Genomic DNA, 27,678 nt, shown 5'->3' on the forward strand with positions numbered 1-27,678 from the left:
AACAGAGGATATACTTGAAAACAAGAGCAGATGTAGGAAAACAGATTAGTTTGGTGCTCAATGTGAACAGTTTGTAAATTAATTCTTGGCTGGAAATGACAAACAGGTGAATAAGAGAATCGGTAGCTATGAAGAATCAGAAGCTAAGAAGAACGTAAAGAAAAATGCCGACAAAAATATAGATATGAGAAATCCCTTTTAGAAGAGTTAAAAGAATATAAGCAAAGTAAAAATATAAGAGGGAACAGTAAAGAAGGATTTCCAACCAATGATTAAAGGTAAGCAAGGCCAGCTGATTAGTGGAAGATAAAGTTTGTTTCAATGGTGGATACAATAATGAATGCGAAAAAAATTATGGGAAGCTATAGATGAATAGTGTGCAGCAAGCGACGTTGATACCCAAAAAATATATGCATCTAGCTATATAACACAATGTGACCCAGAAGGTCATTTCGTTAGAGAAATTGCATAATATAATAAAAAGAAGAAACGACAAAAAAATGGAACACAACGATAATATTATCCTCTGTAAGAAAAACGATGTCCTGGATTGTTCAAATTATAGAGCGATTTGACTGACAAATGTAGGTATAAAATTTTTGCTATTAGGATATTAGAAGTAAGACTGATTTCCTATAGCTGAAGCTGTCCTGAAAGGCGTTTTTAAGAGTAATAGATCTACGAACTACCAGCTCTTTTCTGTAAAACAAATTACAGATAAGTGTTAGTTGTACTCCAGTTGTATTTAGATTTCAAAATTGCATATGACATGCACGAGAGAAAGACTTTTGGATCTGCGTTGATGGAATGGGTGTTACAAATAAATTAGAGATTGATTAGAATAATTATTGCAGAGCGAATTATTTGCTGATTACTTAAATCAGGACCGGAATCGATGAAATTATTGTTATGTCGATAGGAATTAGGAAATTAATTATTTGATTGTAAATGTTATCGTCTTGGATTCGTTATGGAATAATTTAAACAAAAATATCTTCCGAACAACCTTTAGCTAATTTGAAATATAAAGGAGAATGAAAGAATGCCAATACTTGGATAAACAGAAATACCTGACACCAATCTGTTAAATATCCCAAGAAGTTTTGTCATATGCATTGAATGCGGAAGAAGTATCTACTGATTAGTTAGAATATTAACTTGTTGGAAAGGATGACCAATTTCAAGTGGAATTAGGGATCAATATTGTCTTTACTTAGCTGAAGGAAGATATATATTGGTTTTGCAAATATGTTGATGGTATGTTGTTTTTTGGAAAGACTTAAGGCAGAACTAAAAGTGAGGAAAAGGAATAATAATTTTAAAAATAGTAAGTCAGGAAAAGAAAAAAGACAATTGGAATATACCAGTACTTGTAATATCTTGCGTTAATGACTTTATAGGTAGAAGGAAGTATTACATAATAATAAGATATGCTAATTGTAGAATTATTGGAAATAATAGAAAGGGTAAGATAGACATGATGGGGCACGTATAGACGAAACATTGTGTCTCCATGATCTAAATTTTAAAAAATGTCTATGATCTAAGCTATAACCATTCTTCTGGATATGTGCTGATAGCAAATAAATAATTTTATTGGTTTAAAAATATGTATTTTTGTCTCTAAGGGTTTAAATACATTTTCAATCAATGCTTTTTTTTCTTTTTTATATATAGGCTCCTTACACCTGTTTCTTTTGCGATATTAGCCTCCTGCATTGTTTAAATTATGACACCATATCTTTCTTGGTCTTCCAACACTTCTTGACCATTTGATGATCGTGCTGTTCTTACCATCCTATCTTCTGTCATTCCGCTAATGTGTTCTGCTAATGTAACCTGTATTTATGTCTTCTACGTGTATGTCATTACAGGTCTAATTGCCGTTTTATAGATCCTTGTGTGCTTGTTCTTCCAGACTGTATCATTAAGAGATTCCTCCACTTTATTTGCTTCAAGACTTGTCAAACTTCTTCAATATCTCCATAAATACATAGTTTTATCTATTCTCAGATAGTTAAACTGCATTTCCTGCTTAAAAAATTTCCCGTCCATTTCGATTTTATATCGTAGTGGGTTTCGATGTTGCCATACATTTGGTTTTTCCTGCTGAAATTTTCTTATTCTTTTTTTTTTTGCTCTTGTATTGAAAATGTCCGTTAATCTTTGGAGATCATCTTCGGTCTGCATATTATTTGGATCTCTGTTCCCTATTATGTAACTATGACTATACTGAAAATAAAAATAATGCAAATACTGAAAACATATTTTTATTAAATTTCATATAATACAGATTAATATCTTACTTGATAAAGCTAATACTTTGTTTCCCAAATATCAATGTGAAAGTAGTGTCGATGTCTGCACTACCTTCCAAATTAGTAAACACTGAGTATTAATGGTTATGATGTTCTCCATACAAAATTTGTAGCTGCCTAAATAGTCTACTTTTTATCCATTCATAAAACTCTATTTCATTGATTAAAGTGTCTTCTAATTGTTGTATTACTATTTTGGGAACATCCGCTTTTTTCCTATTATTTTGGAGATCTACAAAATAAATATTTATACAAACAGAATGAGAAACTGCATACTTACATATTCTAAATTTTCTTCTAATATTTATCAGTAAATAAAAAAAAACACGAAATGCAAAGATGTGATGCATATTTTTAAAAACTAGTGAAAATAAAATGAGTTATATTTTCATTATAAGAATATTGTTCTGAAGCTATTTTCTTGTAGCATGTTAAAGTAATTACTATTTAAATGGGAATAAGCCACAATTAAAGGTTAAAGTACGTTTATTGACGTTTCAATTTCCACTTCGGAAATCGTTCTCAAAATACAAATATTAGGAAATTAAACAAATTTTGTTTATTCGTTACTTCGTGAAAAATTCTTCTAACAATTTAATTTTATCTGACTCATTTATATTGACAGTTCAGACATACATTATACATTTTAAAGTAGACGACTTTAAAATGATATTGCCAATATTGTTGAGTTGCGTTCCTGGGACGACTTTTACATGAAATCAACTTTAACTTGAGAATATCCGTCAGAAAAAATCATAGCATGTAATTCGTCTTTAAAAAGACAGAAACATGCCATGATGACACTAAAAATCTCCTGTTAGTGATTCCATAGTTGATTATGAGGGAAAAGCCAGGAAAAAAACTTCATAATACTATCCCGACATGGTAAGTATTTGGTCGTGCATTTAGTTTACTACTAATGATGTATCCTCTATATGTTACCGACTTACTAATACTGATATTTTCCTTTTAATATAATGTTAGGTTTGGTTTTAGACAAAATAGATCTCAATGTGTTTGTTGTTTTGAATGTTGTTGAAATGTTGAATTTATTTCCTATCCTTTTAAGTTTTTCTGATAATCCTTTTATGTCTGGTATTGTTATTTTCCTCGTATTATTCCTTGTATATGCTGTAGGATCTCGTTCTAAGATATTAAACCGTATTAAAAGGGGAGGTTATTAAAAGAGAAATGCCAGTATTAGTCGGTATTATAAGTCGGTAACATATAGAGGATACATCATTTATGTTTTTTTTTTTTTAATAAAAAACATATAAAATCAGAATTTGGTGTTTATTGAAAGTAAACTAAATGCACGACCAAATACTGACCATGTGGGGATAGTATTATGAGGTTTTTTTCCTGGTTTTTCCCTCATAATTTACTATGGAATCACTAACAGGAGATTTTTACTGTCATCATGGCATGTGTTTGTCTTTTTAAAGACGAATTACATGCTATGATTTTTTCTGACGGATATTCTCAAGTTGATTTCATGTAATCGAATGAACTATCTTACAAGTAAAGTCGTCCCAGGAACGCAACTTAACAATATTGGCAATATCATTTTAAAGTCGTCTACTTTAAAATGTATAATGTATGTCTGAATTGTCAATATAAATGAGTCAGATAAAATTAAATTATGGGAATAACTTTTCACGAAGTAACAAAAAAACAAAATTTGTTTAAGTTACTAATGTTTGTATTTTGAGAACGATTTCCGAAGTGAAAATTGAAACGTCAACAAACGTACTTTAACCTTTAATTGTGGCTTATTCCCATCATTATAAGAAATAAAAGAAAGTAGGTTTCATAATATGAACGCGAGTTTAAACAAGTTAGTTCAGAAGACCATAAAGTAGCATGTATGTACTGTATATTCTTCTATTGATTCTTGACATATGAATCACGTTGTTTATTCCGCTGGCTATTAATGATCCGTCTTGATCGTCAGATTGATTAATATCGTCACTTCATCTCAGGTCCATGCTGTTTTTTTTTCTGTAAGCTGTTCACATTTACGTCAGGAATGTGAACAGAGAATGTTAAAGAGAGCTCAGTATTGTGGATTATAATTTGCTGTACACTGGAAAGCACAGGACAGTGCCTTAGAACCTGCTTCCAAATTTCACAATAACCTCCTTGGTTATTGTCTAGCCGCCTGGAGATTGGTCGCCTCCAACCACTGTACCCCTCCACCTACACCTCCAATTACTTTCGGTGATCGACGGCTATCATAGCCAGTGCTATACAGTAAAGAGCCGGATGGCTTAATATGGCATCAAAGGCTTTTGTATGCCCATAACTTCTATACAGCCTAGCCTGCAGCCACTATAGTCAGCAACTTTCATTTGTATTGGCGTCATCGTGAACAAGTAGATCTAGAAGGGGCGAAAATCATTTTTCTATGTTATGGATCGAAATTAAATCGATCGTTTGTGGCAGGATGAGATTTTCACCTGAAGAAAAAGGTGAGTCTCTAGAGTTTTTTGATCCAACTTTTGGCCGCAGACCCCATTTGAGATCCAAAAGCTCTCCTGTACACTCAGAAGGGTGCAGAGGACTTCTTTACATGAAATCGTTCCAGGTGTTTCCGCCATGACAGCTTACTAATCCACGATCAATTCTATATCTTCACTGACACAAAGTTAGTTAGAGATCTCCCATGAAAAAAACCTCTCTAGGTGAGCCAAAAGCTCGCTCATTCGGATAAAGAGGACCACATGACTTCCCAGAATTTACTCCGAGCAACTGACTGTTCATGGTATTACTTCCCAACAAGCCCGAAAGATCTCTGAAAGAAGTGTCCGTCAACTATCAGCACTCTGTCTTCGACGTAGGTCTGACCATATATACATAGTGCAGACATATAAGGGTTTGTTGAATATTAGGAATTCAGAGAACTCTACTCTGAGAGCACCCGTGTGAAGCTGACATTCGGAATAACAGCCATTATGCAAGAGAGAGCAGGGACTAGACGAACGATGTTAAAATTAACTCCGTCGACATTATGAAACAATTAAGCTATTACTTAAATACTTACCCAGAACTTATTGCTGTCGATCGAGCACCCCTGTCCCAGGAGCATATTTCTCCTCTTTTATATTACCTGTTTATTCCCTCACTCACAATTTTGTCTTGTTCACATTAGTGCCTATATTGTTACTCGGGTTTTATATACTAAGTTTTACTTGCCTTTGTAAGGGTTTGATGTTACAAACTTTTATCATATGTGAAAATAGGGAGTATATATATTAGATTTGTTAAATATTCTCGTTTGAAGGTATTGTAAATATCTGTTGTTTTTCAATATATAACTTAATTTGCATAATGCCGCCCAAGCCAATCTGATTTATTCATTATCAGGCCTACTTTCTGCCATATCGTAAATTTGATTATTTTTTATCCTTCTTCTTTACGTTCCATTTCCGCGACGGAGGTTGGCAATTATCCAGACTATTTTAATCTTACATGCCTTACCACTTTCTTCAAGTTACGAAGCTATTAGGTTCTTCTATTTCCTTTGTAACTTTTGTTCTGGATCTTTCCTTGCATAATCAATTGAGGAACGTAGTATCTCTCACAATGCCTAACTTGCAGCTTTTGTGTTTTCCGTTGTTATTTCTTCTAGGATATTATTTCTTCAGAATATGCGTTGAACAGTAGTAGCGAGAAGTACACAACCCTGCCTAACCCCCTTTTTTAATTTCAGACTTATTCTGATTATGTGCTCATCAATGCTTATTTTGCATCCCTCGACACATAACGGTAGAAGAGAAACGATTATGTGTGTAATGTTTATTTTCATCGCTGCCAATACTATAGATTCTCTATAACTCGAAGTTTTGTAGTTTCTTTGTTTTGTTTTGAAGACATTTATCCTTTATCATTTTGTGGCGGACTTGTCGAAAGTCTCACGCAATCCAAATTGTGTTTCTTCTATGTCCATGTCAAGTTTTTGGTAGATTCAAGAGCTTTACCAGTGCATCCAGGTGCTCATCTTCTACTATGTTAAGGATGTAACTAGGCAGTTCGTCTGGCCCAGGATTTTTTACCCAATGTGCTTTTTCGATCGTTTTAGCTTTTGCTCAGTCCTCATTATTTGATTCCCATTTTTATCTAAGAGATCTGCAGTTTGGTTTCTGCTTTGTAATTTTTATTTATAATTTTTTTAACCCTGTAGGTTTAACCATGTAGGATAAATAGGTCGTATTTGTTATGAAGATCTTCAATCTATACATGATTCTTTACAATTTGTTTTGTGTTTTATCCTTTTTCTGATCTCAGTGATAATGGTTCCGTATTTGTGATTGTCTTTATTCTTAGCTTGTCCCCGTTGGTCCATCATATCCAGTATTTCATCACTCATCCAATTATCTTTGTTTCTTACCGGCTCTTTTAACATCCCTTGATATGGAACGAAGGTGCAGTTTTTTAGCGTCTCTCACTGTTTGTTGATTTCATTGATGTTGGTGTCCGATTTGTCAAGGCTTTTAGATATTTTTTGTTCGAGTTTCTCTTTTACACCAACTTCCTTCAGTTTTTTTACTTCTAGTTTTGGGGTTCTTTCCTATTTTCTTATATGTAAGCTTTTATCATGATATTTTATTTAGTCCCTTACTAGATATTCTGGCTTATCCGCCGGCAAGCTCAATGTGTACAACCCTCTCAGTTAAAAAACTTGTTTGTAATTACCTGCTCCTATTCTTAGCAGAATAAATAGATCCATTTTTTATTACTCTCCGTAGTTCTTGGTCTCCCATTATTTTTCCAGCTCTCCCCCCATCGACGTTTGCATTGAAGTCGCTTATAACTATATTGATTTGTCTGTTCTTAGTTATTTTTAAGTCATCTTCAATATGTTGGTAATGTTTCTGTTCCAGCTTCTGTATACCTGAATCAAATTTAGTTTTGTGTGAGAGTTCCTTATTTTGAAGCAGCATAACTCTTTTTAAAATTAGATCAAAACCTTCGGCTGCTTTGTTGACCCTTGTATCGACAAGAATTGCTACTTCTCATCAATCTTAGTTATCAAATCTTCCAAAGTAATATAATGTACCAGTTTTTGTCGAAATATATCCTGAATTAGGCCAAAATGTCGCAATGTTTACATTTAGTCTACTCATTTACTAAATAATGTTATGCATTTTACCGTTTTGATACATCCTTTTTACGTTCCATGTACATATTGTCACGTTAGACAATTTTAGTGTCTTTTTTTCTGTATTTCGCCGCTTAACGATTTGGTAGTCCTTTTCTACTCCCCCTTTGTCGGATCTTGTGCTTCAATTCCCATAGTCACAAACCTGCAATGTCCCATAAACAATCTTTGTTACCTTTAGTACTGATTATTATAGTAGATTTATCACGTTAAATCTTTAACACAATAGTTTTCTCTTGTCTTTTCCATCCTTACCGGCCTTCGAGGCCGATTTGTAAGTTTCAAGAGAAAAGCGTGTTCTTTCAATTACCAGCTCTTCCACCCGAAGTTGTTGTGGATAGTGGCCAGTAAATGGAAGTGAATTGCTTATACTCAATTTATCTTGCAGACCAATACGGGAAATGGCACGTGGAGCCATAAGTGAGAGTTAGATGTCTTATGAGCACCAGTTATACAGAATCATCTCTCATCTATGTGGCCGTTCCGATAAAAGGTGCTACCTATATAACACAACCCCTTTTATATCCTGCCATGAGAAAAACAAAGGTGGCCCTTACTGGACGATCGGACGGTGAAAATGAAATTGATAGTTAATATTGATATTATACCAGTAAGGGACCGTGCTTACGATTATTCCATACTATTCTCGCCCACTAGGCGCACCAATAAATGTTTGACATCAAAAATATAAGCTCTTGCAACTAATCAAAGATAAACGTTATCACCAAATTACTATTACAAGTAGCAGTAGATAAACTGAAAATCGTGCAAATAGTTTTCGACGATTCAGGAATATACGTTAATAAAAAGAAAGAATAAATGTAGCAGACGTAGGTAAATCTATTTCAATTATATAAGTGTACTTAAGTGGTAAGTGGAAGTACATTTTGGTTGAGTTGAGTAATTTATGAGTTTTTACTATTATACACAATTTTTTTTGTGGCATAGTCTTTCGTCATTCAGCCAGTCTCGAAAGGTTATAATATATTCCTTAAGAAAGTATATACACATAAGTAGAGATTATTTCTCTCAGACAAATGCACACCGATATCCCTAAAACGAAATAGACGAATAATTAATAGAAGAACACGTCGATGGAAAATACAAGGACACTCGCTTCTCGTCTAGGGGTCCGTCAAGACATTTATTTTAACAGACAAACAATACTGGACCACGGATAAGGTATTGTTACATATAGGATAAACAAAGGGTACAAGTCTAACCCTATACACGCTCATGAAAGTTTTCATGAACGAGTACCAGATTTATAAAGCTATTACACAAAATTATAAAAATGCTCGAAATTTCATACTTAACTGAAATATAAAAAAGAAACAATGTGTAATATCTAAATAATTATGTTTATAAAAAAAATAAATTTTTAAGGTTAGATAAAAATAATTAAAGTGAATTATCCGATTTATGTACGTACCTACTTCTAAAATAGAAGCAACTTTTGGTATGAAAACATATTTTTTCTACAAATAAACTATACATCTGTTAGCATACTTACGAAGAAACTCTTTTTGGTACAATTTTTGTACCCCCTTGAAAAAGTACGGTATTGTGTTTTCAAAAACCTCTAGTGTAGCATTGAGTTCCTCTAAAACACCAACGACTGGATAATATTTCGCTACATTTTGTTTGGCACGTTGTAAAGCCCATTCGTTGTTTAGACTCCTATAAAAATACACATAAGATATAATACGATATTTGTAAACGTGTTCTTCAAAACAGTACTGTAAAATATACGATATAAAACTATGCAGTGAGCGACAAAGCCATCTCTACTTCTCAAACTCTCATATTGTATATTTGGCAATGGAGGTAATAGAGGTAGACGAGTTTAATAGTTGATTTGTATGGTATGTTGTTAATATAATCGTATATAATATAAAAATCCATATTTTCCTCACATGTTAAACAATTGGCAAGGGTAAATACTTTGTTGGTGCATGCTGGTAAAGTTAACCACGTGAATTGTGAGTCGTTGAATTACTAAGATCACAGTAATTGTTTCATACCATTTATGTATATTTAATCTCTGAATAATATGTAGGTAATCATTTCTTCTGAAAATTGATTTTAAATAAATGAATGCACATGCACCTAGCTAAAACAACGTATGTGTTTAAGATGACTAGCAATTGTATTATACCAAAATGTACTTCCAACTACTATTACTACTACTACTACCACCACAGAATAATAAAACAATCAGAATGCCCACTCTGCTTGTCAAGATAAGTACGCGCATCTCGTCCGCGCAGACGGAATCAGCCATGTTTTAAACGGAACCAGTGTTGTGTAGTGAAATTTTATCTGGTGCATTAAAAAGTTCAATGGTAGCGCGTGTTAGGATGTTCACTATTTGGGATTAGTGTATATATATATATATATATATATATATATATATATATATATAATATATAAATTATATATAAATATTATATAATTGTTAATATTAAATTGATTTTTAAAATTACGATTTATATACTCTAAAGTAGAAAATAGTCGTACTCGAATATACAATTTTAATATAAGTAGAAAATTTTGACAAGGATGTATAAAAAAATTTTTTAAACATTGTACAAAATTACCAACATTATTTTGCAATATCATTTATTTAAAATTTGTATCAAAAATAAACTTCTGAAGATATGAACAATGCAAAATTATTGTTTGTTATCCTTAAGTTGCCATATGTATCTAAGGAGCCAGTTTTATCATCTAAATCTTTATAGATTTATATACAGGGTGAGTCATGAGGAACTTTACATATATATATACCCGGTATTTAGGCGTTTCACGCCCTTCCGGTAGGGATCTATGGAGGAGTATCACCTAGCCGCAAGCCCTTATCTCTTGCCGTACTGCTCCACCATAGGCCGATCAGATACCAGCATATTCTAGACTAAGCCGCAGATCCATTTTAGAATTTTAAACTGCTGCGTTAGCCTTTTTGTTTTCTATTCACCGGGCCGGGGATTTGAACTGACATCTCTCGCATTGAAGCGAAGGAGAAGCCAGCCGCCCAGCCCGCTTGGCTATCCGATCGACACTCGGAACTTTACATACTTCTACCATATGAAGAGTCCCTCAGGGAGCATATCATGTGGCCACTAAAAAATATCAACTCCTTCTTTATTAATTAACAGGGTGATTTGTGTCATTTATTTCATTTTACTGTAGTGTTTATACGGCTCATTTGATTTTTTTAATTTTTGCATGATACAGTACACTACTATCAAGCATTCGACTGGTATTAGCTAAACTAAAAAATTCCAGGACTGGCTTTGGAAAAATTAATTTAGGGATTCGTATTAAATATTACACCCTGTATATATATTTTTTTAAATGCAATAAGTGATTTTCAAACTACATAAATAGCCAATGAAAACGACATATGCGATAATGTTGTCGCACTTTTATTAAATTTTTAGTGAACGATCAAATCTTACCAAAAATAGAACAACCATAATGAAGTATCAAATTATAAGGTAATTAATTTAAACAAATGTTATAAATTTCAAACATTTTAATTGAAATGATAAACTGAGTCACTGCACAACAAAAAACAGTAACTACTAACAATAACGAAGAACAATTTAAAAAAAAACTAAAAATATGTACATAGTTATGATAAACCCATAAATTAGAACTGGAAAAGATACAATAATGGTAACAAAATAAAAATAATTCAAAATAGATTTTCGAAATGGAACCCTGCAGCCTGTACACATTTTTGTTGCCGAATTGTTAATTGACGTATTCAATTACGGATACTCTGGGGATCGTTTCTAATAGTATTACAACAATGTATAATTCTATCAATTAATTGTTGTCGGTTATTAATATTCACTGCGTAAACTAGTTGCTTCAATCGTCCCCAAATATGGTAATCAACGGGATTGAAATCAGGGGATCTTGAAGGCCACGAAATAGGACCTGCACGTCCTATCCACCTGTTGCCATAAACATTATTGAGATGTTGTCTCACTGCCAGTAAAAAGTGTGGGGGTGCCCCATCATGCTGAAAATACATCCCTCGGATAGCAACGTTCGCGTTGGCAAGCAAATTCGGCAAAATATTTTGTAGAAAGTTCAAATAGACCTGCCCTGTTAAAGGACCATCAAAAAAGTGAGGACCTACTAATTGGTTATTTATGACACCAATCCACACGTTAACCGAAAACCTTAATTGAGAACTACGTTCTCGAATAGCATGGGGATTTTCTTCTGCCCACACATGTGAATTTCGTGAATTATTTATCCCGTCTCTGGTAAATTGGGCTTCATCTGTAAATAGTGTCCTGTATAGCGTTGGTCGATTATTGTTAATCCATCTACAAAATTCCAACCTATCGATCTCATCTCCAGCATGTAGTCGCTGAACCATTTGAATGTGATATGGGTATAGATTATTTTTTTGTAAGACTCTACTTACTTTTGATTGAGTAACATTGAGTTCTCGACTTACTTGTCTAGTGCTTATTGTAGGGTTCATAGTAACGGCGTCCATAATGTCATCTTCCTGCGCTTCATCTACATGTCGCTCTGTTGTTCCACTAGGAAAAGTGCCATTTTCTCGCAAATAATTAAAAACTGACCCAAATGTTGAATGACTGGGAGTTCGACGATTAGGAAATCTCCTGCGATATTCTCTACTAGCAGCCCTACCATTCCCATTACAGAATCCATAAACAAATATTATGTCTGCATATTCTGTGGTCGAAAACTGATGTGGCATTTTGAACGAAAGTAACAAAAGCTCTACCAAAACTAACACAATGTACTTAACGTAGATATGACAGAAGAAATATGTATTCTTGTACACATAAATAACAATTGATAATGACAATAATGACAATGGGTATAAAATATCCAGAAACGTCAAACGGTCAACGCCAACCTTCATTTTAAACTTATTTAGATTTATTTTTATTTAGTACAGTTGATGCAATGCATTATTATTTGACATAAAATTTTAATCATTTACAATCAACAAAAACTAACACATACAAGAGGTTTGACTTTTTAATCAATTTAATTTATTATTTATCGAAAATAATGCCCCAATACGATCTATGAGTAAAAATTTAAAATTGAAAAACAATTGATTCTATCGTAGAGATAATACAAAGTGACAGTAAAGATGTTAATTTTCTACGTATTAGATTATATTGTAGGAACTCATTTTAATTAAAATGTTTGAAATTTATAACATTTGTTTAAATTAATACCTTATAATTTGATACTTCATTATGGTTGTTCTATTTTTGGTAAGATTTGATAGTTCACTAAAAATTTAATAAAAGTGCGACAACATTGTCGCATATGTCGTTTTCATTGGCTATTTATGTAGTTTGAAAATCACTTATTGCATTTTGAAAAAAAATTATACAGGGTGTAATATTTAATACGAATTTTAATAACCAAAGTCAGACCTGGAATTTTTTAGTTTAGCTAATACCAGTCGAATGCTTGATAGTAGTGTACTGTATCATGCAAAAATTAAAAAAATCAAATGAGCCGTATAAACACTACAGTAAAATGAAATAAATGGTCAATTACACAAATCACCCTGTTAATTAATAAAGAAGAGGAGTTGACATTTTTTAGTGGCCACATGATATGCTCCCTGAGGGACTCTACATATGGTAGAAGTATGTAAAGTTCCTCATGACTCACCCTGTATAGACTATAGATTTTTGAATAATTGTCACAGGTATCAAATATGAACTTAAAGAGTTTTGTTAATTAAATAACCGCAAATATATTTTATTATATTTTGTTGTAATATATTATTTGACCTATAATCAGTATCCATTACAGTAAGTTCATTAGATGATCTGCAAGTATGTGCTGGTGTGGACTCAAATACTTCACTTCACAAAAAAAATTTGGTGACCAACCAAACCCCCCCCCCCCCAGAGGCAAATTCTAGGTGCGCTACTGATTGATATTATTTCAAAAACGCTGTTTTCTTGGAAAGCGGTGAGACACTATTGGTGAAGTTTGCGTAATCTGTGTTGGTGATATGCTGGAGCGATGAAGGCTGCAACTGCGGAAAACTGTTACCTGAACAATGGAAGTATAGACATCTAACATCCAAAGCTAACAAATTATTCTTTGAAAGTCAGTCATTTTACTTTTTTGCCATAACTTTTATTCAATACTGTATACTGTATTTTAACTTGTACTTTATTTCACTAAAAATGAGAATTCACTGTAATTCTTAAACTTATAAAAAATAGACATTTTTTAAATAAATTCAAAATGATGATACATTGGCAACTAGAACAAAACTAAATATGTCCACTGTAATGGAGTTATTGACATTATGTACTGATAATACCTATTTTTAACTAAATAATTAATTCTATAAACAAAATTTTGATCTAGCAATGGGCAATCTCCATTAGCCGATATATTTATGGGAGATTTTAAAACAAATATTGTTTGGGAAAGTATGTACTATTTCTTTTCATATTTTTACTAATAATATTTTTCTTTTAGTGTACTATAATGTGATCTAATTCAATGGTGTATCCTAACGACTTTGTTAAAATATATTGTTTCCTGTTATTTCGTAAAATTGTTAAACTGGCTATCTCATTTATTATGTTTTAAGTACGGAGAATTTGACTTCTTTTGTTATTTTTGTGTCGCCAATACACACAAGAGTACAGTATCGCATTACGGTGACAATTAACTTAAATTATCGCCACTCAAAATCGCAATACAATAGAGTTATTTATGGGTATACCCTCTTGCTACCGACCACCTCGAAGCGTGGACAGAGGGTGGTTTCTGACGATCTCAAGACGACACTTACACTTCATTCCAAGACAGCGAACCAAACGGACCTAGTGTGATCGGTTCTCGTCCTATCGAGCCTCGGGCGTCCCGACATGGTATACCAACGAGATTTCACTTGCTAAGAATACGACTTCAATATTTCAAAGGGTAAGTCTATGTTCTTTGTACAGACAACAATAATGAGTATGGCTAGTTAATTTCGCTAATTTATTTACAAACAAAATATTGCATTTTTTCTTTAATATTATTTATCTAATATCATTTAACCAGCGACCTCTTAAGTTTTATACAAAACAAATATTATTTCTAAACAAGATATGTAGAATGAAGTACTCTGAACATGGCCTCATGGATCAGGAGTTGTTGGACACATTTCTGACTGATATAAACGGTAAAGGAGAGACAATAACATTTAGCATAGAAAAGGAATATAATAACACACTTCCTATCCTTGAGTTTTAATCTCTAAGAACAATTCTGGATATGAGATTCTGGAACGAGACTCAGGTTTATAGAAAACCAATACACACCAACAGATATCTAAATTACAAATCAAATCACAACATCAATAATTAAAAGGGAATCATTAAATCCTTATACGATAGAGCCAAAATTACTTGTTTTAACTAAAAATCGTTCTTAGAGAAGAAACATTTGTTAACATATGTTTTATTAAAAAATGATTATCCTTTATTGTTTAAAAATAAGGAATTTTCAACAATCGACCGAATAGAACAAAACAATTTAGAACGAAATCCTACAGCATACACAAGGAATAATATGTACGTGGAAAATAACAATACCATACATAAAAGGATTATTAGAAAAACTTAAAAAAAAAACACATTGAAATCTATTTGATCTAAAACTAAACCTAACAATGAACAAGAAAGAACAAATAATTGTATTTATAAAATACCTTGTGAATGCGATCAGTTTTATTTAGGTGAAACATCAAGGCCATTAAAAATAGAGAATTTGATACATCTCAAATATGTAAACACGCATGGGAAAATGAACATAGGGTTCAATGAAACGATTTAAGTATAGTCCTAAAAGAAACAGATGGTAAAAAGAGAAAAATCAAAGAAGCGGCTATAATTATGCTAAATGAGACCAATTGTGTCGCAAATTCCTCGGCAAAGTGCAGCAGGATCTGATTACGGCAAACGTAACATGGTAGCCGATACACTTGTCAGACTACCATGTGAACAGAATAATATACTATCCTGCGTGAAATTTGAAGTGCAAATTAACTTGCTCCATCGGTCAGCATATGAGACGAGGGTAGAACAATTGAAAGATTCAGATGTTGCCAAAATAATCCAATCATTCGAAGACCCAAATTCGAATGATTAAGTAAAATGGACAGACCGTGGAGACTTATTCACACAAGAAGTACTCTACCGTTACTCGTCGGAAGAAGAGGCTCAGTTAGTAGTACCCACAGTAGTGTGAAGCCATTATGAAGGAATATCATGATGTGCCAACTGCTGGCCATTGAACGTACTTTGAGAAGAATTCAAAAATTCCCTTTTCCAGGCATGCGCCGTTTTGTCGCTAATTATATTGATAAAAGCCCAAATTGTCAAAGATTATTCTACCAGAAATCAGGTGAACTGTTACAAACCCCTGTATATGCGCAAAGTTTCGAAACACTTACCATCAACTTATTTGGACTGTTACCTGAAGGATCAAAAGGTGAACGTTGGATTTTGATAGTAGAAGACACATTTACTAAGTGGGTGGAGATATTTGCCTTAACTCAAGCATCCGCACAAGAATGCGCTATGAAGGTATTCTTGATATGCGCTATATTATTGACGAGGTATTCTTACGATTTGGCCTACCCCGAAGAATTATCAGTGATAATGGTGTGCAAGAATTGAGTATAACACTTGGCCTGAGATGATATCAATGGTTAAATTTGCCATATATTCAGTATGGAGCGAGTCCACAGGACAAACCGCTGCCTACTTAACTTTTGGACGTGAGCTACGAACTCTAGATCAAGTTAATCGAGATATCCGTCAAGTTATAGAATCTGAGAATTTTATACCTCAGATGACCCCATACCTAAAACACATGGCTGAAACTTGGCATGAATCGAGGATGGAGCATGACAATGCCCAAGATAGGCAAAAGAAATATGCTGATCTACCTTTGAAAGAACCCAGTTCATTTAAAGAAGGATATTCAGTATGGGCTAAAACCACCGCTCCCAATAACAGCTCGAAAGGTCAGGCAGGTCAGGAATTACGAGTTTTGTGAAGTGGACACCTTTACTGTTCTTGGTGTATTCCACGTACCTGCTCTTACACGTTAACCTCAATGATGTTAAAGCTCCCACGCCTGTAGTGCCAAAACGAAGACGAGGACGCCGCAGAAAGAAACCTGCATCTTCTGCTGGTCCCTCCTCCAACGAGTTCGATGCCAAAAAAGGGAGACTGTAACAAATCATAATCCCTACCGTGATGCCCATGAGGGTATGAGGGATAAACTAGCCATGTGCATCAGAAGATGTCAAGTGGTCTAATGTGTTTATGTAATCCAAGCAGTGTTTTGTTATCTGGTACCCAAACTTAGATAAAATACATACGGCATTAGTTAAGTTAGTTTTAAGAGAGAATTGAGTTTTAACCTTCAATAAAGGCCTACATCTTTTTATGCATGTTTATAAATTTCTTGTAAAAACCTTAAAATCCCCGAGAAAAACTAAGTTCATGTTGTAATACTTATATTTTCAAAGTAAATACCCTGTACTACTTTATGCACTTGCTGTATAAATATTACTTTTAAACGACCCTTGGCAATTTACTATAGATTATTCCTTGTTTTTATTTACACATTTTGTTTACTTACATACAACGTTTATCATGCCCACAGAAATACGGAATGGAAAGTTCGTAAGGTTGTCCGTTTTTGAAATTGCAACCGTTTCTCTTGCTTACCAAGCATTTATAAAAATAATCTTTCCTCACTTCTTTATCTATTGACCTGTAAATGTAATAAGTTATTTAAACAATAATATTTAGGTACAATAAATCAATAATGAAAGATATTTTTGTTTTTATGTTGTCAGAACTTTATGTAATATTTAATATAATCACTAAATGTTTAATGATTGCAGTATTACAGAATATACGAGTAAATAGAAATCATACTAACAGGTAAATACGAAATAAAGATTTATTTATTCTACATTTTAAACAAGCGGATCTCTGACTTTATAGCTTCATATAATGAGTTGAATGTGGAAAAATTAATTTTAAAATTATTTGCAAATCAATAATTAAACATAAAGATTTCTATTAATAAAACCAATATATTAAAGTTAAAAATAATGTATTCTGATTTAAATATTCGCGGAGTGACTGACACCTGTATTCTATTATTAGAAACAAATATATAGGTGAATTAAACGTCTCCAGCTTTCATATAAGCGTGTACATAATTTAAAATCGATATGTTATTTCAATATTTGTTCACAATCTTTGTTTTGGACATTCAAAAATTGCTTCTACTGAAGGGATGATTAATTATGTCCATTGTCTAGCATACACCAAGGGCGGATCCAGAGAGGGGGCCCCTCCTGAGAATTTAAAAAATATAAATTTAAATATTTGTAGTTCAAATATTTTTAGTTTCAAACACATATCCCGCTTGCTACGAGAAAATGTTTTTAGTTTTGAGGGTAGTAGACGTTATGCCGAACGAGGTAAAGTGTGAGTTAACCTTATCTATGCATGTATAACACAAGCGAGCTTTGTTGCAAAAAGCAATAGACTGAGCGTCTGCCTCTGCCGTCCCCCTTCCATTCTTTCATCTTGATGATGGCCTTCTGCTTCTGGACGAAGATACTGGACCTAGCAATGAGGGGAATTTCAGGGAATTGGTAAAGTTTAAAATCGCATCAGGAGATGAGACTCTAAAAAAACACCTATCTGCAGCATCTTCCAGAGTAAGATACATTAGTAGCACCAGTCAAAATCGATTGGTAGCATGTTGTGGTGAAGAAATAATTGAACAAATAATGAATCAAGGTTAAAGTGCAAATTATTACTTTGTGATATTTGACGAACCGACTGACGTATCCCACGTGAAATAGCTTTTTCTAAATTTGAGATACATACACAATAACAACATTCGTGAAGACTATGTCGCAACTCCGTTGCTTTCATCATGTCCTCGTAAACACATCGTCTCAGGACCAGCAACTTCACGTGGAGTCATACGTCGCCATGTTACCAAATCCACTGGTAACTTTAACATCTTAGAATTTATCACAATAATATGTAATCTAAATTTAAACAACAAATTTTAACGGGTTTTTACCCATATATTTAGTGGCTCAATACATGTATACCCACCTAGTGCACTGATGATGGAACATGGATTCCGAAAACGTTTTGTGATATAGCCAGATTGGGTATTTTAAATTATATACCTTTTATAAAGGATTTTTAATAAAAAATTTTGTTATATATGGTATGCAGCCAAACTACAGGAGCTTTGATTCCTTGTGGATTACAATGTTTATTGTTTTGTGGAGTATTCAGTAAATACATGTTTGTTAATTCCTGATATTGGCAGGTATTTATTTATATTTTTTTGAGTATTTAATAAACATATTTTTGAAATAATAATATTTTAGAGATGGTATAACTTTTTTTGAAGTATTTTATTGGAGATATAATTTTTCTTTCATTTTATGGGTAAATATTCTGATTTTATAGTTTTGTATTGATAATTCTTTGCTATGTTTTCTGAAGGGATCTTGACGTCTTTAAGTGAAATGTAGATAGATCTATTGTTTAATTAATTTAATCTTGAGTTTCTTTATAATTTTCAGGTTAAGACTTATTGTTGCCCTAATTATTACAATTTTGCTGTATTTATTATTTCTTGTTTTCCTATTTTCTCTATTTCTGTCAAATTATTATCTTTTTATTATCTACCTTTTATTTATCTATCTGTCGTTGATCTGTTATTTCTATATTAACTACATCCTTATCCACACCTAATGAAGCTGCCGAATTGAACAACGTAGCCTTTGTTAAACTTTTGTGAATGTTTCGTTTTTTTACCATCTACTCTTGATAGCTTGTTCGTTACACAGAAAGTTGGAACTTCATATTAGCGAGACACAATTGAGATTCGGAAAAGGACTAGGCACTAGAGAAGCTCTGTTTGCTCAAAATGATCTTACACAGCGATGCTAGGACTCAATCAAGTCTGGATGGAGTCATGGTGTCGCGAAAAGGCTTTTGACCGGGTACCTCCTGATTTACTTAAAGATATTCTTGAGAGCAAAGGCATAGATGATAAACATCTGAGAATAATCCTGAATTTATACTGGAATCAGCGAGCAAATATAATAAGAATAATGCGCGGAGTGAGTGAGCACTACTGTTTAACATCTACAGTGCAGTAGCAAATCTAGAGATTTGCCTTGAGAGGAGTACTTTCAATGAAACACCCACCAAAAGACATAAAAAAGATAAACACAAACGACATAAAAGACATAGGTTTTCTTTAATTTTGGACCTTGTTGGGTGGAGAGGAATGGAATAAAAACGAGTCAGATTGATCATAATATGACGTAATAAACTGCAGAAGTTATAGAGGCGCACACATAGACTCAGATCATTGCCTAGTGATCTCAACATTGAGGGCTAGAATTTCAAACACGGTAGAAAAAAATGAAATGCGCAAAAGCTGAGAGATGCGACAATTGCAGAACAGTACTCGGAAAACATCACCAACAGGCTAAGGAATCAAAATGTATATGAAGAAGGTAAGACAGATATAGACTCCTACTGGACCAGAATAAAGGAATACATTAAAGTAGCAGCGAAAGATACAATAGGAAGAGAAATTTGTGCCCGTAAAAATCATTGGTTTGACGATGAATGTCAGAATGCAACATAAGAAAAAAATGAAGCCTACAAATAGATGCTTTACCCGACGAACTAGAACAACTATATAGAATTGCCAGACCAAGAGAAGAGAAGAAAAGAAGATACACAAAAGAAAAAAAAAGAAACCACTTAAATAAGGAACTTAAGTATATAGAAAACCTCAACAGAGAGAAAGAATTCAGAGCATTCTATAAGAAAGTTACCATCAAGAGAAATAAAATTCAAGGCAACAACAAGTCAGTGCAAAAGTCAGAATGTCGACCAAGGAAAGATGTATTGAATAGGTGGGTGGAATATTTTAACCAGGCACTTAATATAGTGGAAGAAAAAACCTGGAAGACGAAAGATATGAGGTAAGGAGAACAGATAAAAAGGATGAGGAAACACCAACGATTCTTGAAAGTAAAGATGCAGTGAAAAAACTAATCAGAAACAAATTACCCGGAAGGGATAATCTCCCATCTGAACTATATAAAGAAGGTGGTCACGATACCATAATGATATTACAGCAGCTAATAAAAGAAATATGGGCACAGAGATCTGTACCTAATGATTGGAATATTGGAATACTTTTCACCATACACAAAAAAGGGGATATCTTTAAATGCTCTAACCACAGAGGAATTACGCTTCTAAATGCAGCGTATAAAATATTTCATACAGTACTATATCACCGTATGGCATCATATGCAGAACGGATAGTAGTAAAATACCAGGCTAGTTTTAGAAGTGGTAAATCGACAATTCATCATACTGCAACCCTGAGACAAATTTTTGAAAAAACACTGGAATACGGCTGTACAAAAATGGGTGTACATATGTGAAATTATGACTATAATTTCAGTTAATGAGGGCTGTATTACATAGGGCTGGTTCAAATAAATTAGGATATGTGTGTAAAAGGTTATACAGATTATAGCAAATTAAGTTTATACAAAGTCTTACCAATTCTTCTGCTGCACACACACACTCGCGGTATTTAGAGGCTTTCAGTCGCGGTTATTCTTCATACGGGGGATCTGTCCGGGTACCGGTTTCTGAACACGTGTTTCGCGGTATTAACACTGAGATCACGAGATATAGCACATTTGCGTCTGTACACGATTTAAAATAGTATTTGCGGTATTTTTGGCGTAACTATAGTAGTGGAGAAAAAGCGCGGTAAGTCTGTACCAAGCGATAGGTAGCGATAGAGAGATTATACGGCTGCCTAGCGAGACTCAGCAGACGAAAGAGCCAACGACTGTCCCTAGCGACAGTCAACAATCAAGAGAGAGTCTTTCTTCTTTGCTATCTTACAACTATCTGTATTTCTAATGGAATGGGGTTAAAATATGAGTAGGAAGGGTTGGAGAAGGGGAAATAATTGTAAAATTGTGGTAGAATGGTAGTTAGTAATACAGCGAAAAAATGTCATGATTTTTCGCATGTGAAAAAATTGAACAACGGCATAGATACTCATCACATATTTATAGACTACAAAACAGCATACGAACATATTAAGATAGGACGTCTGAGGTGGATAGGGCATGTAATGTGGATGGAACAAAATGACTCAGCTAGAAAAACGCTCCTTGATAGATCCATTAGTCAGAGAAGAAGAGGAAGACCCAGAACAAGGTTCCTTGATAACATCGATGAAGATGTGAGAAATATGGGAATACGTATTTGATGGAGGAAGGCGATGGATAGGAACGACTGGAGAGACATTCTTGAGGAGGCTAGGACCCACGCAGGATTGTAAAGCCAGAATGATGACGGGGGAAGGGGAAATTCTTCATTTTCCTTTCGTGTGTATCCGCCCCTGCTATTTTGAATAAATTTGCAAGGAAGTTTTATCAACCAAACAATATAGCAAATAAAGGAATATTCGTCAATAGAGAAATAATAAATAATATAAGGTACGCAGACGATATTGTGCTGTTGGCAAGAACATTGGAAGAGTTTTAACCTTATAATTTTATAATTTAATGCATAGATCTCACCGATATTGCTGTTGTTTCATTCTTGACTTTAATTCTTCCTCATTTTTTTTAACTTCATTTCTCCCACTTTTTATTATTCCGTTGGTGTCTTTTACCCATGGTTTAATAATATATTTTACTGAAATTTTATTTCTTACATTTTTGGTCATTCAGTTGGTTTCTTCGACCCTACTTTATTTGACTATGTTAATTTGTTAAGAAATGTTTAATAAATATAATAATATCTTCCTAATTCATTGCACACTGTTTTTAATAATATAGTTTAATTTCGAAATCATTTAAAACGTCTCCTCGCTGTTTTAATTACCTTAATTTTATATAACTGATTAATTAGATTCGATTAACACTTACCTAGATATTATTTTGTCAACGGGATGTCGGATTAAATTGATATACGTTGGAAATTGTCTATCAAATTGAGTAAAATTAATGAAGAAAACGTGTCTATCTAGGCTTACTGGCACAGCTTCTTTTTTCATTATGTCATATATCTCATATACTAGGTGTTCCTAAAAATATCTTTTACAATTGAGTATTTGCAAAATTATTTTTATAATCGTATAATACGAGGTGTTTGTCAGATAAAAAGAGTATAGTTTCCACCATATTTCTATCTTCCATTGGAAAATGTGGCAGTGTAAATGTTCAAGAAATTCGAGTAGTCGCTGTCCAGGGACGTATCACGATATTGGTTATTTCACCGACAGAAATTTATTGATGTAAGAATTAGGGGAGGATGGGGCATTGTGAACCATCTAAGGAAGATATGCCCATACTGTTAAACCAGAAATGATTTTGTTTTGTTTAATTAATTAGGGACGTTCATTAAACATTTAACTGTCATTTAGTTGCAATTGAAACATAATTTATTTAACGTATTTTCAACAAAAAAATGACAACTGACTATATGTCAAAAGTTCACATTGCCCCATAGGGTGGGGCAATGTGAACTACTGAGGAAAGTCACACTATTTCATTATCTAATGGCTATGTTTGGTAAATAAAATCAAGTAAAAAGAATTTTTTTATTAAAAATACTTAGAAAACCGGTAACAGAACATTAGTAAAAATAGACACATGCTATATTTATTCAGAAATACAAAATTCACACTGAAATTCTTCATCATCTTCTGGATCTATTCCCGCACATGCTTCATGAGCCCATTTCAGACAGGCCGAGCAACGTACCCATCCTTCTTCATTGGCTGATGAGGAGAACCACTCGTTACAGTAAAAACATTCAGCATCTTCACCATTGCCATCATCTTGTACTTGATGGTTACATTTATTTTTTTTCTTTCCCTTACCATCTTTGGAAGGACAAACTTTTATTTTTTTGTTACTTCTTTCACTATCTTCGTGCTTATCATCATTTATTTTTTTCTTAGCTTTTTCCTTTTTCATTGTTTCTATTGCCTCCTTCGTGTTTATTTCAAGTTCTAATTCTAGCTTATACGGACTAGATGTCAGTACAGCCGTTTTACCTTTTTTGGATTTCCTCTTTGGTTCCATTAATTTACTTCTCTTTGGCAGAGGACGAATGTCTTTAGGGCTGTTTGCTCCAAATGAAGTTGTTGCTCTATTGTGTGCAGGGGAAATTGTCAATTGAAAATCGTTACCAGTATGAAGCTTTGCAACTGAGGTTGAAGCAATTACCTCATCTTGACTTAAGTGAGGCTCTGCAGTTGAAGTTGAAGGAATTGCCTCATCTTGACTTGACACTGGTAGACTATTATTCTCCAAATCTCTTTCAGTCGTAGCAGATGGTGCAAAATCGAGGTCTGTAAATATATTGGGATCATAAGGTACTATCCCACATTTTTTAAAAGCGTTAATAGCAGTCAAAGGTGTTGCAGCTTGTAAGAAAGCCTCACCAAAAATTTTAGAGATTTGGAAAGCTGTTACCACTCTGCCTGGGTTGTTATTAAGAAACTTTTCTAATGCCATATCATAATATCGTGCTAAAGGAGCCATGACACCAACATCGGTTGGCTGCATTCGATGGGTGGAATGTGGAGGCAAACAAATGATATGTACATGTTTTTCCCTAGCCAAATTAATTACTTCTATGTTTTTTGTATGGCTGCTGTGTCCATCCAAAATCAATAAGATCGGATCGTCTTCACTTCGTTTCGTTTGTTGAAGAAAATGTTGAAACCATATTAAAAAGAGTTCACTATTTATCCAGCCACTATCGCTACAGGCGAATATTGAACCTGGAGGTGCACCAGCTTGGAGTTCAACTTTCATTCTCATTCTTGCAAATATTAACATCGGCGGTATGAAGATTACTGATGATGACATGCAAATAACGGCTGTTGTTATTCCACTTCTATCAGCAGAAGTAAGCCGTCCAACTTGTTTCCGTCCTTTATGCGCCAAGATTTTACTATTACATTTGGGGACTGTACCTAGACCTGTTTCGTCACAATTAAAAACACGCGTTGGATTGACATGTTTAGAATCCAAAGTAGCTTTATACAGATCAAAAAATTGTTTTACATTGTAACGATTAAAAGCTTCAGCTCTTGCAGCAGATGTTGATTCGGGTTTACGTAATGAAAGCCCTGGGTGCCGTTTTCGAAATCCGTACGCCCAATCTAAACCTGCAAGTTTGTTTGTTTTATTATATGGATGGTCTATGTTATTTTTTTCGGCTAACTGGAAAGCTAGGTGACGAAGATCAAGCAAAGTAATTCCGTATAAACGCTTCTCCATATCTAAGATATAATTATACAATTCTTCTTCCTGTTCCTTGGTAAAAACCGTTTTGTAGAAACCTAGACCCTTTTCGTCAGGAGAAATTCTTGTTACTTTTTCTTTGCATCTGCGAATTAACGTTGCTTTCGGGATACCATAAACTTTACTAGCTTTTAAATAGCCCATTTCCCCAGCTTTAACTGTCCGGATAGCATTCTTCAAGGCAACAAGAGACCAGGATTGTTGCTCAGTTTTCCTCACATAATTTCGTACCATTTCTAACTGCAAAAGAAGCATATAATTAAAAAAGTGTCAAGAAAATATAATGGGGCAATGTGAACCACTCCTAGTCCACGTTGCCCCATGCGTAGTACACATTCAAAATATGGAAATTAACGTACCAGTTCACAACGTATCAAAAGCAAATCTTAATTATTAAAAGCACATTTTACAAGCAACACCACAGTATCAAAAAGTTAAAATAATCATGTCTACTTACCGAGAAATCTTTAGTCAAAAGTAGTAAATTCCTTAGATCAGCAGCGACGAAACACGTGTTTTTAATTATAACACGTCTGAACGTACTCCCCGTGCGTTCACACTCATACTAAAAGTAGATAAGATGTCTACGCATATTTGTAGTAGTTACTAGATGCAGTGTTGCCAATTTTAAACAAAATAACCGATGTGGTTTACATTACCCCCATAGTCCATGATGCCCCATCCTCCCCTAAATCATAAAATGACAATGTGTAATATGTATACAATCAAAGAGCAGGGAAATCTAATTTCAGAAAAAAACAAAACGTTATATTCCTTTGTTTTTTAAATAGTTAAAAGTCAAATGTCAAAAAATGATCAATCTGCCACTCGGTCTAACACGTTATAAGGACGATATAAAAGAGTAAGTCACTTGATTAGAACAGTTTAATATACAGCTCAATGGAGCAGAAAATTTCTCAAGGTTAACGCAACTGATTTATTTTGTATCTAAAAGTATAAACTTGCCATAAAACCTTTACATTACATATTATTTATCTATACATCTATTTGATCAGAATGTAAACTTCAACCGAAGAGATAGTCAATCAGCTATGCGTAAAGCGCATCTTTGTTCTTCCGAATGCTGGCTCCATATTCCTTAGGCAGGATCTGAGAGTTTTTTGAATTAGGAAATTAGGAACGTTAGTAGTGACATGATTGCTTGACGCGCATATGTCAATATTAGTGTAAAGACACATTTCTGGTTAACGATTTCGCTATAGTTTACTACATTAAAATTTAAGAAAAAACGCTGATGACTAATCATCAGTCCAACTCATCGAGTTAGGCCCAACTAGTTTGAATTGTCAACCTATAGAGGCTGTGTATGAGACCTATAAATTTAAAATAAAACATGAATAAGTGAATTTAAAAAGACATAATTTTAAATGCGACTAAGAATGAGAATATTAGTTTAAATATTATGTTTATATGAGATTATGTCACAATTATTGGTTGTAACGAAAATTACATTTTTAACCAACTAATGTTTGACGTGTCTAATTTTCCATCCGGAGACCGTTCTCAAAAAAAAATATTTTAAAGGATTCTGCGATACTGTATAAACAAGTTGTTTGTTGTTAGGTTATGTGATTTCGAAATTGATATACTTGGCCTCGATTTTTTAGACAACAGCATCTAAATGGCTGAAAATATCTGAGGATTTACCTCATTAAAACCCCCAACCTACGATTTTTTACACCGTTTACATGCTGTTCATGTAGTTCAAGTCGAAACGTCAAATACTAGTTGGTTAAAAGTGTAATTTTCATTACAACCAATATCTGTGGCTTAATCACATACACATAATTTAGTAATATTTAAATTAGACATGTCACAAGAAAATAGTGTCAGTATCTTGAGAATATTAATATTTCCTACTTACTTGTTGTAAGTTAGACAGCAGCCTTTTGTTTCCATATTTTAATCTTACATGTCTATAATTATTATACCCTTGTAACTTCTGTAACAATAAAATCAATATCTCCGTTCCGCATTTTGGCACATGATTTAAAAACAGCAAATGTCTGTTTACTTCATCCATTCTTCCTAGTTGCGCCAAGGATTTTGTAACGTGCTTGGAGTTTGCTAAAGAAACTGCCCCTTCCGTCGTTTTTGGTGTTGTTTTTGACAATCCGATATCCTCTTTTTTAAAAAACAGGGAAGCACTTAATATAATCGTAAAAAATAGAATAATACTGTACCATTGAAGCTTGCAGTAAAGTTTCATTTTGTATCTGCGAAGAAAATTAAGCATGTAATATAACTTGTATTTGTGTGAAACTTCTGTTTCACACAAATATCTATAAAAACATAGTAAATATATTATAAGTAATAAACTAATGTTTTTTAAAATACGGTATGCGCTTAAATGCTACTATAGTAGAAGCAAAGAATATAGACGCTTATATAGAAGGGTCTATATTCTTTGGTATAAGTCAATGTTAGAATGCAGTGTTGGTCTTCTGCGCAGCGATGCCGCTTATGTCGGCGCAGTGGTAGGTGTGTGGTAGTTTGGCGATAGACAGAAATCAGGATCGTATGCGCTTTGTTTCAAAAAACTTTACTTATTAATTTAACTGAGTTAAATAAGAGAATAAGCAAAAAAAAACAAATTAATTCTATAAAAAATGCCTGTGTACATAAAATATTTAATACCTTGTAAATACTTTATATATATATATATATATATATATATATATATATATATATATATATATATATATATA

At 33.5% G+C, this 27,678-nt stretch overlaps 1 protein-coding gene across 2 annotated transcripts in view; it reads right to left on the bottom strand.

The window, feature by feature from the left end:
* Positions 1–2,308: 2,308 nt before the first annotated feature.
* Positions 2,309–27,678, bottom strand: part of LOC140436724 (uronyl 2-sulfotransferase-like) — a 47,121-nt gene continuing 21,751 nt past the window's right edge. For both annotated transcript variants that reach the window (XM_072525780.1, XM_072525779.1), the window contains 5 exons: positions 26,835–27,186; positions 22,559–22,716; positions 17,164–17,298; positions 8,993–9,159; positions 2,309–2,550 (listed from right to left, as the gene is read on the bottom strand). In XM_072525780.1, coding sequence (XP_072381881.1) covers positions 2,396–2,550; positions 8,993–9,159; positions 17,164–17,298; positions 22,559–22,716; positions 26,835–27,179 — 960 coding nt within the window. In that variant the 5' untranslated portion in view covers positions 27,180–27,186 and the 3' untranslated portion in view covers positions 2,309–2,395. The remainder of the gene's footprint in view (positions 2,551–8,992; positions 9,160–17,163; positions 17,299–22,558; positions 22,717–26,834; positions 27,187–27,678) is intronic.

The sequence above is a fragment of the Diabrotica undecimpunctata genome, chromosome 3, assembly GCF_040954645.1.
Source record: "Diabrotica undecimpunctata isolate CICGRU chromosome 3, icDiaUnde3, whole genome shotgun sequence".
Lineage (NCBI taxonomy): Eukaryota > Metazoa > Arthropoda > Insecta > Coleoptera > Chrysomelidae > Diabrotica > Diabrotica undecimpunctata.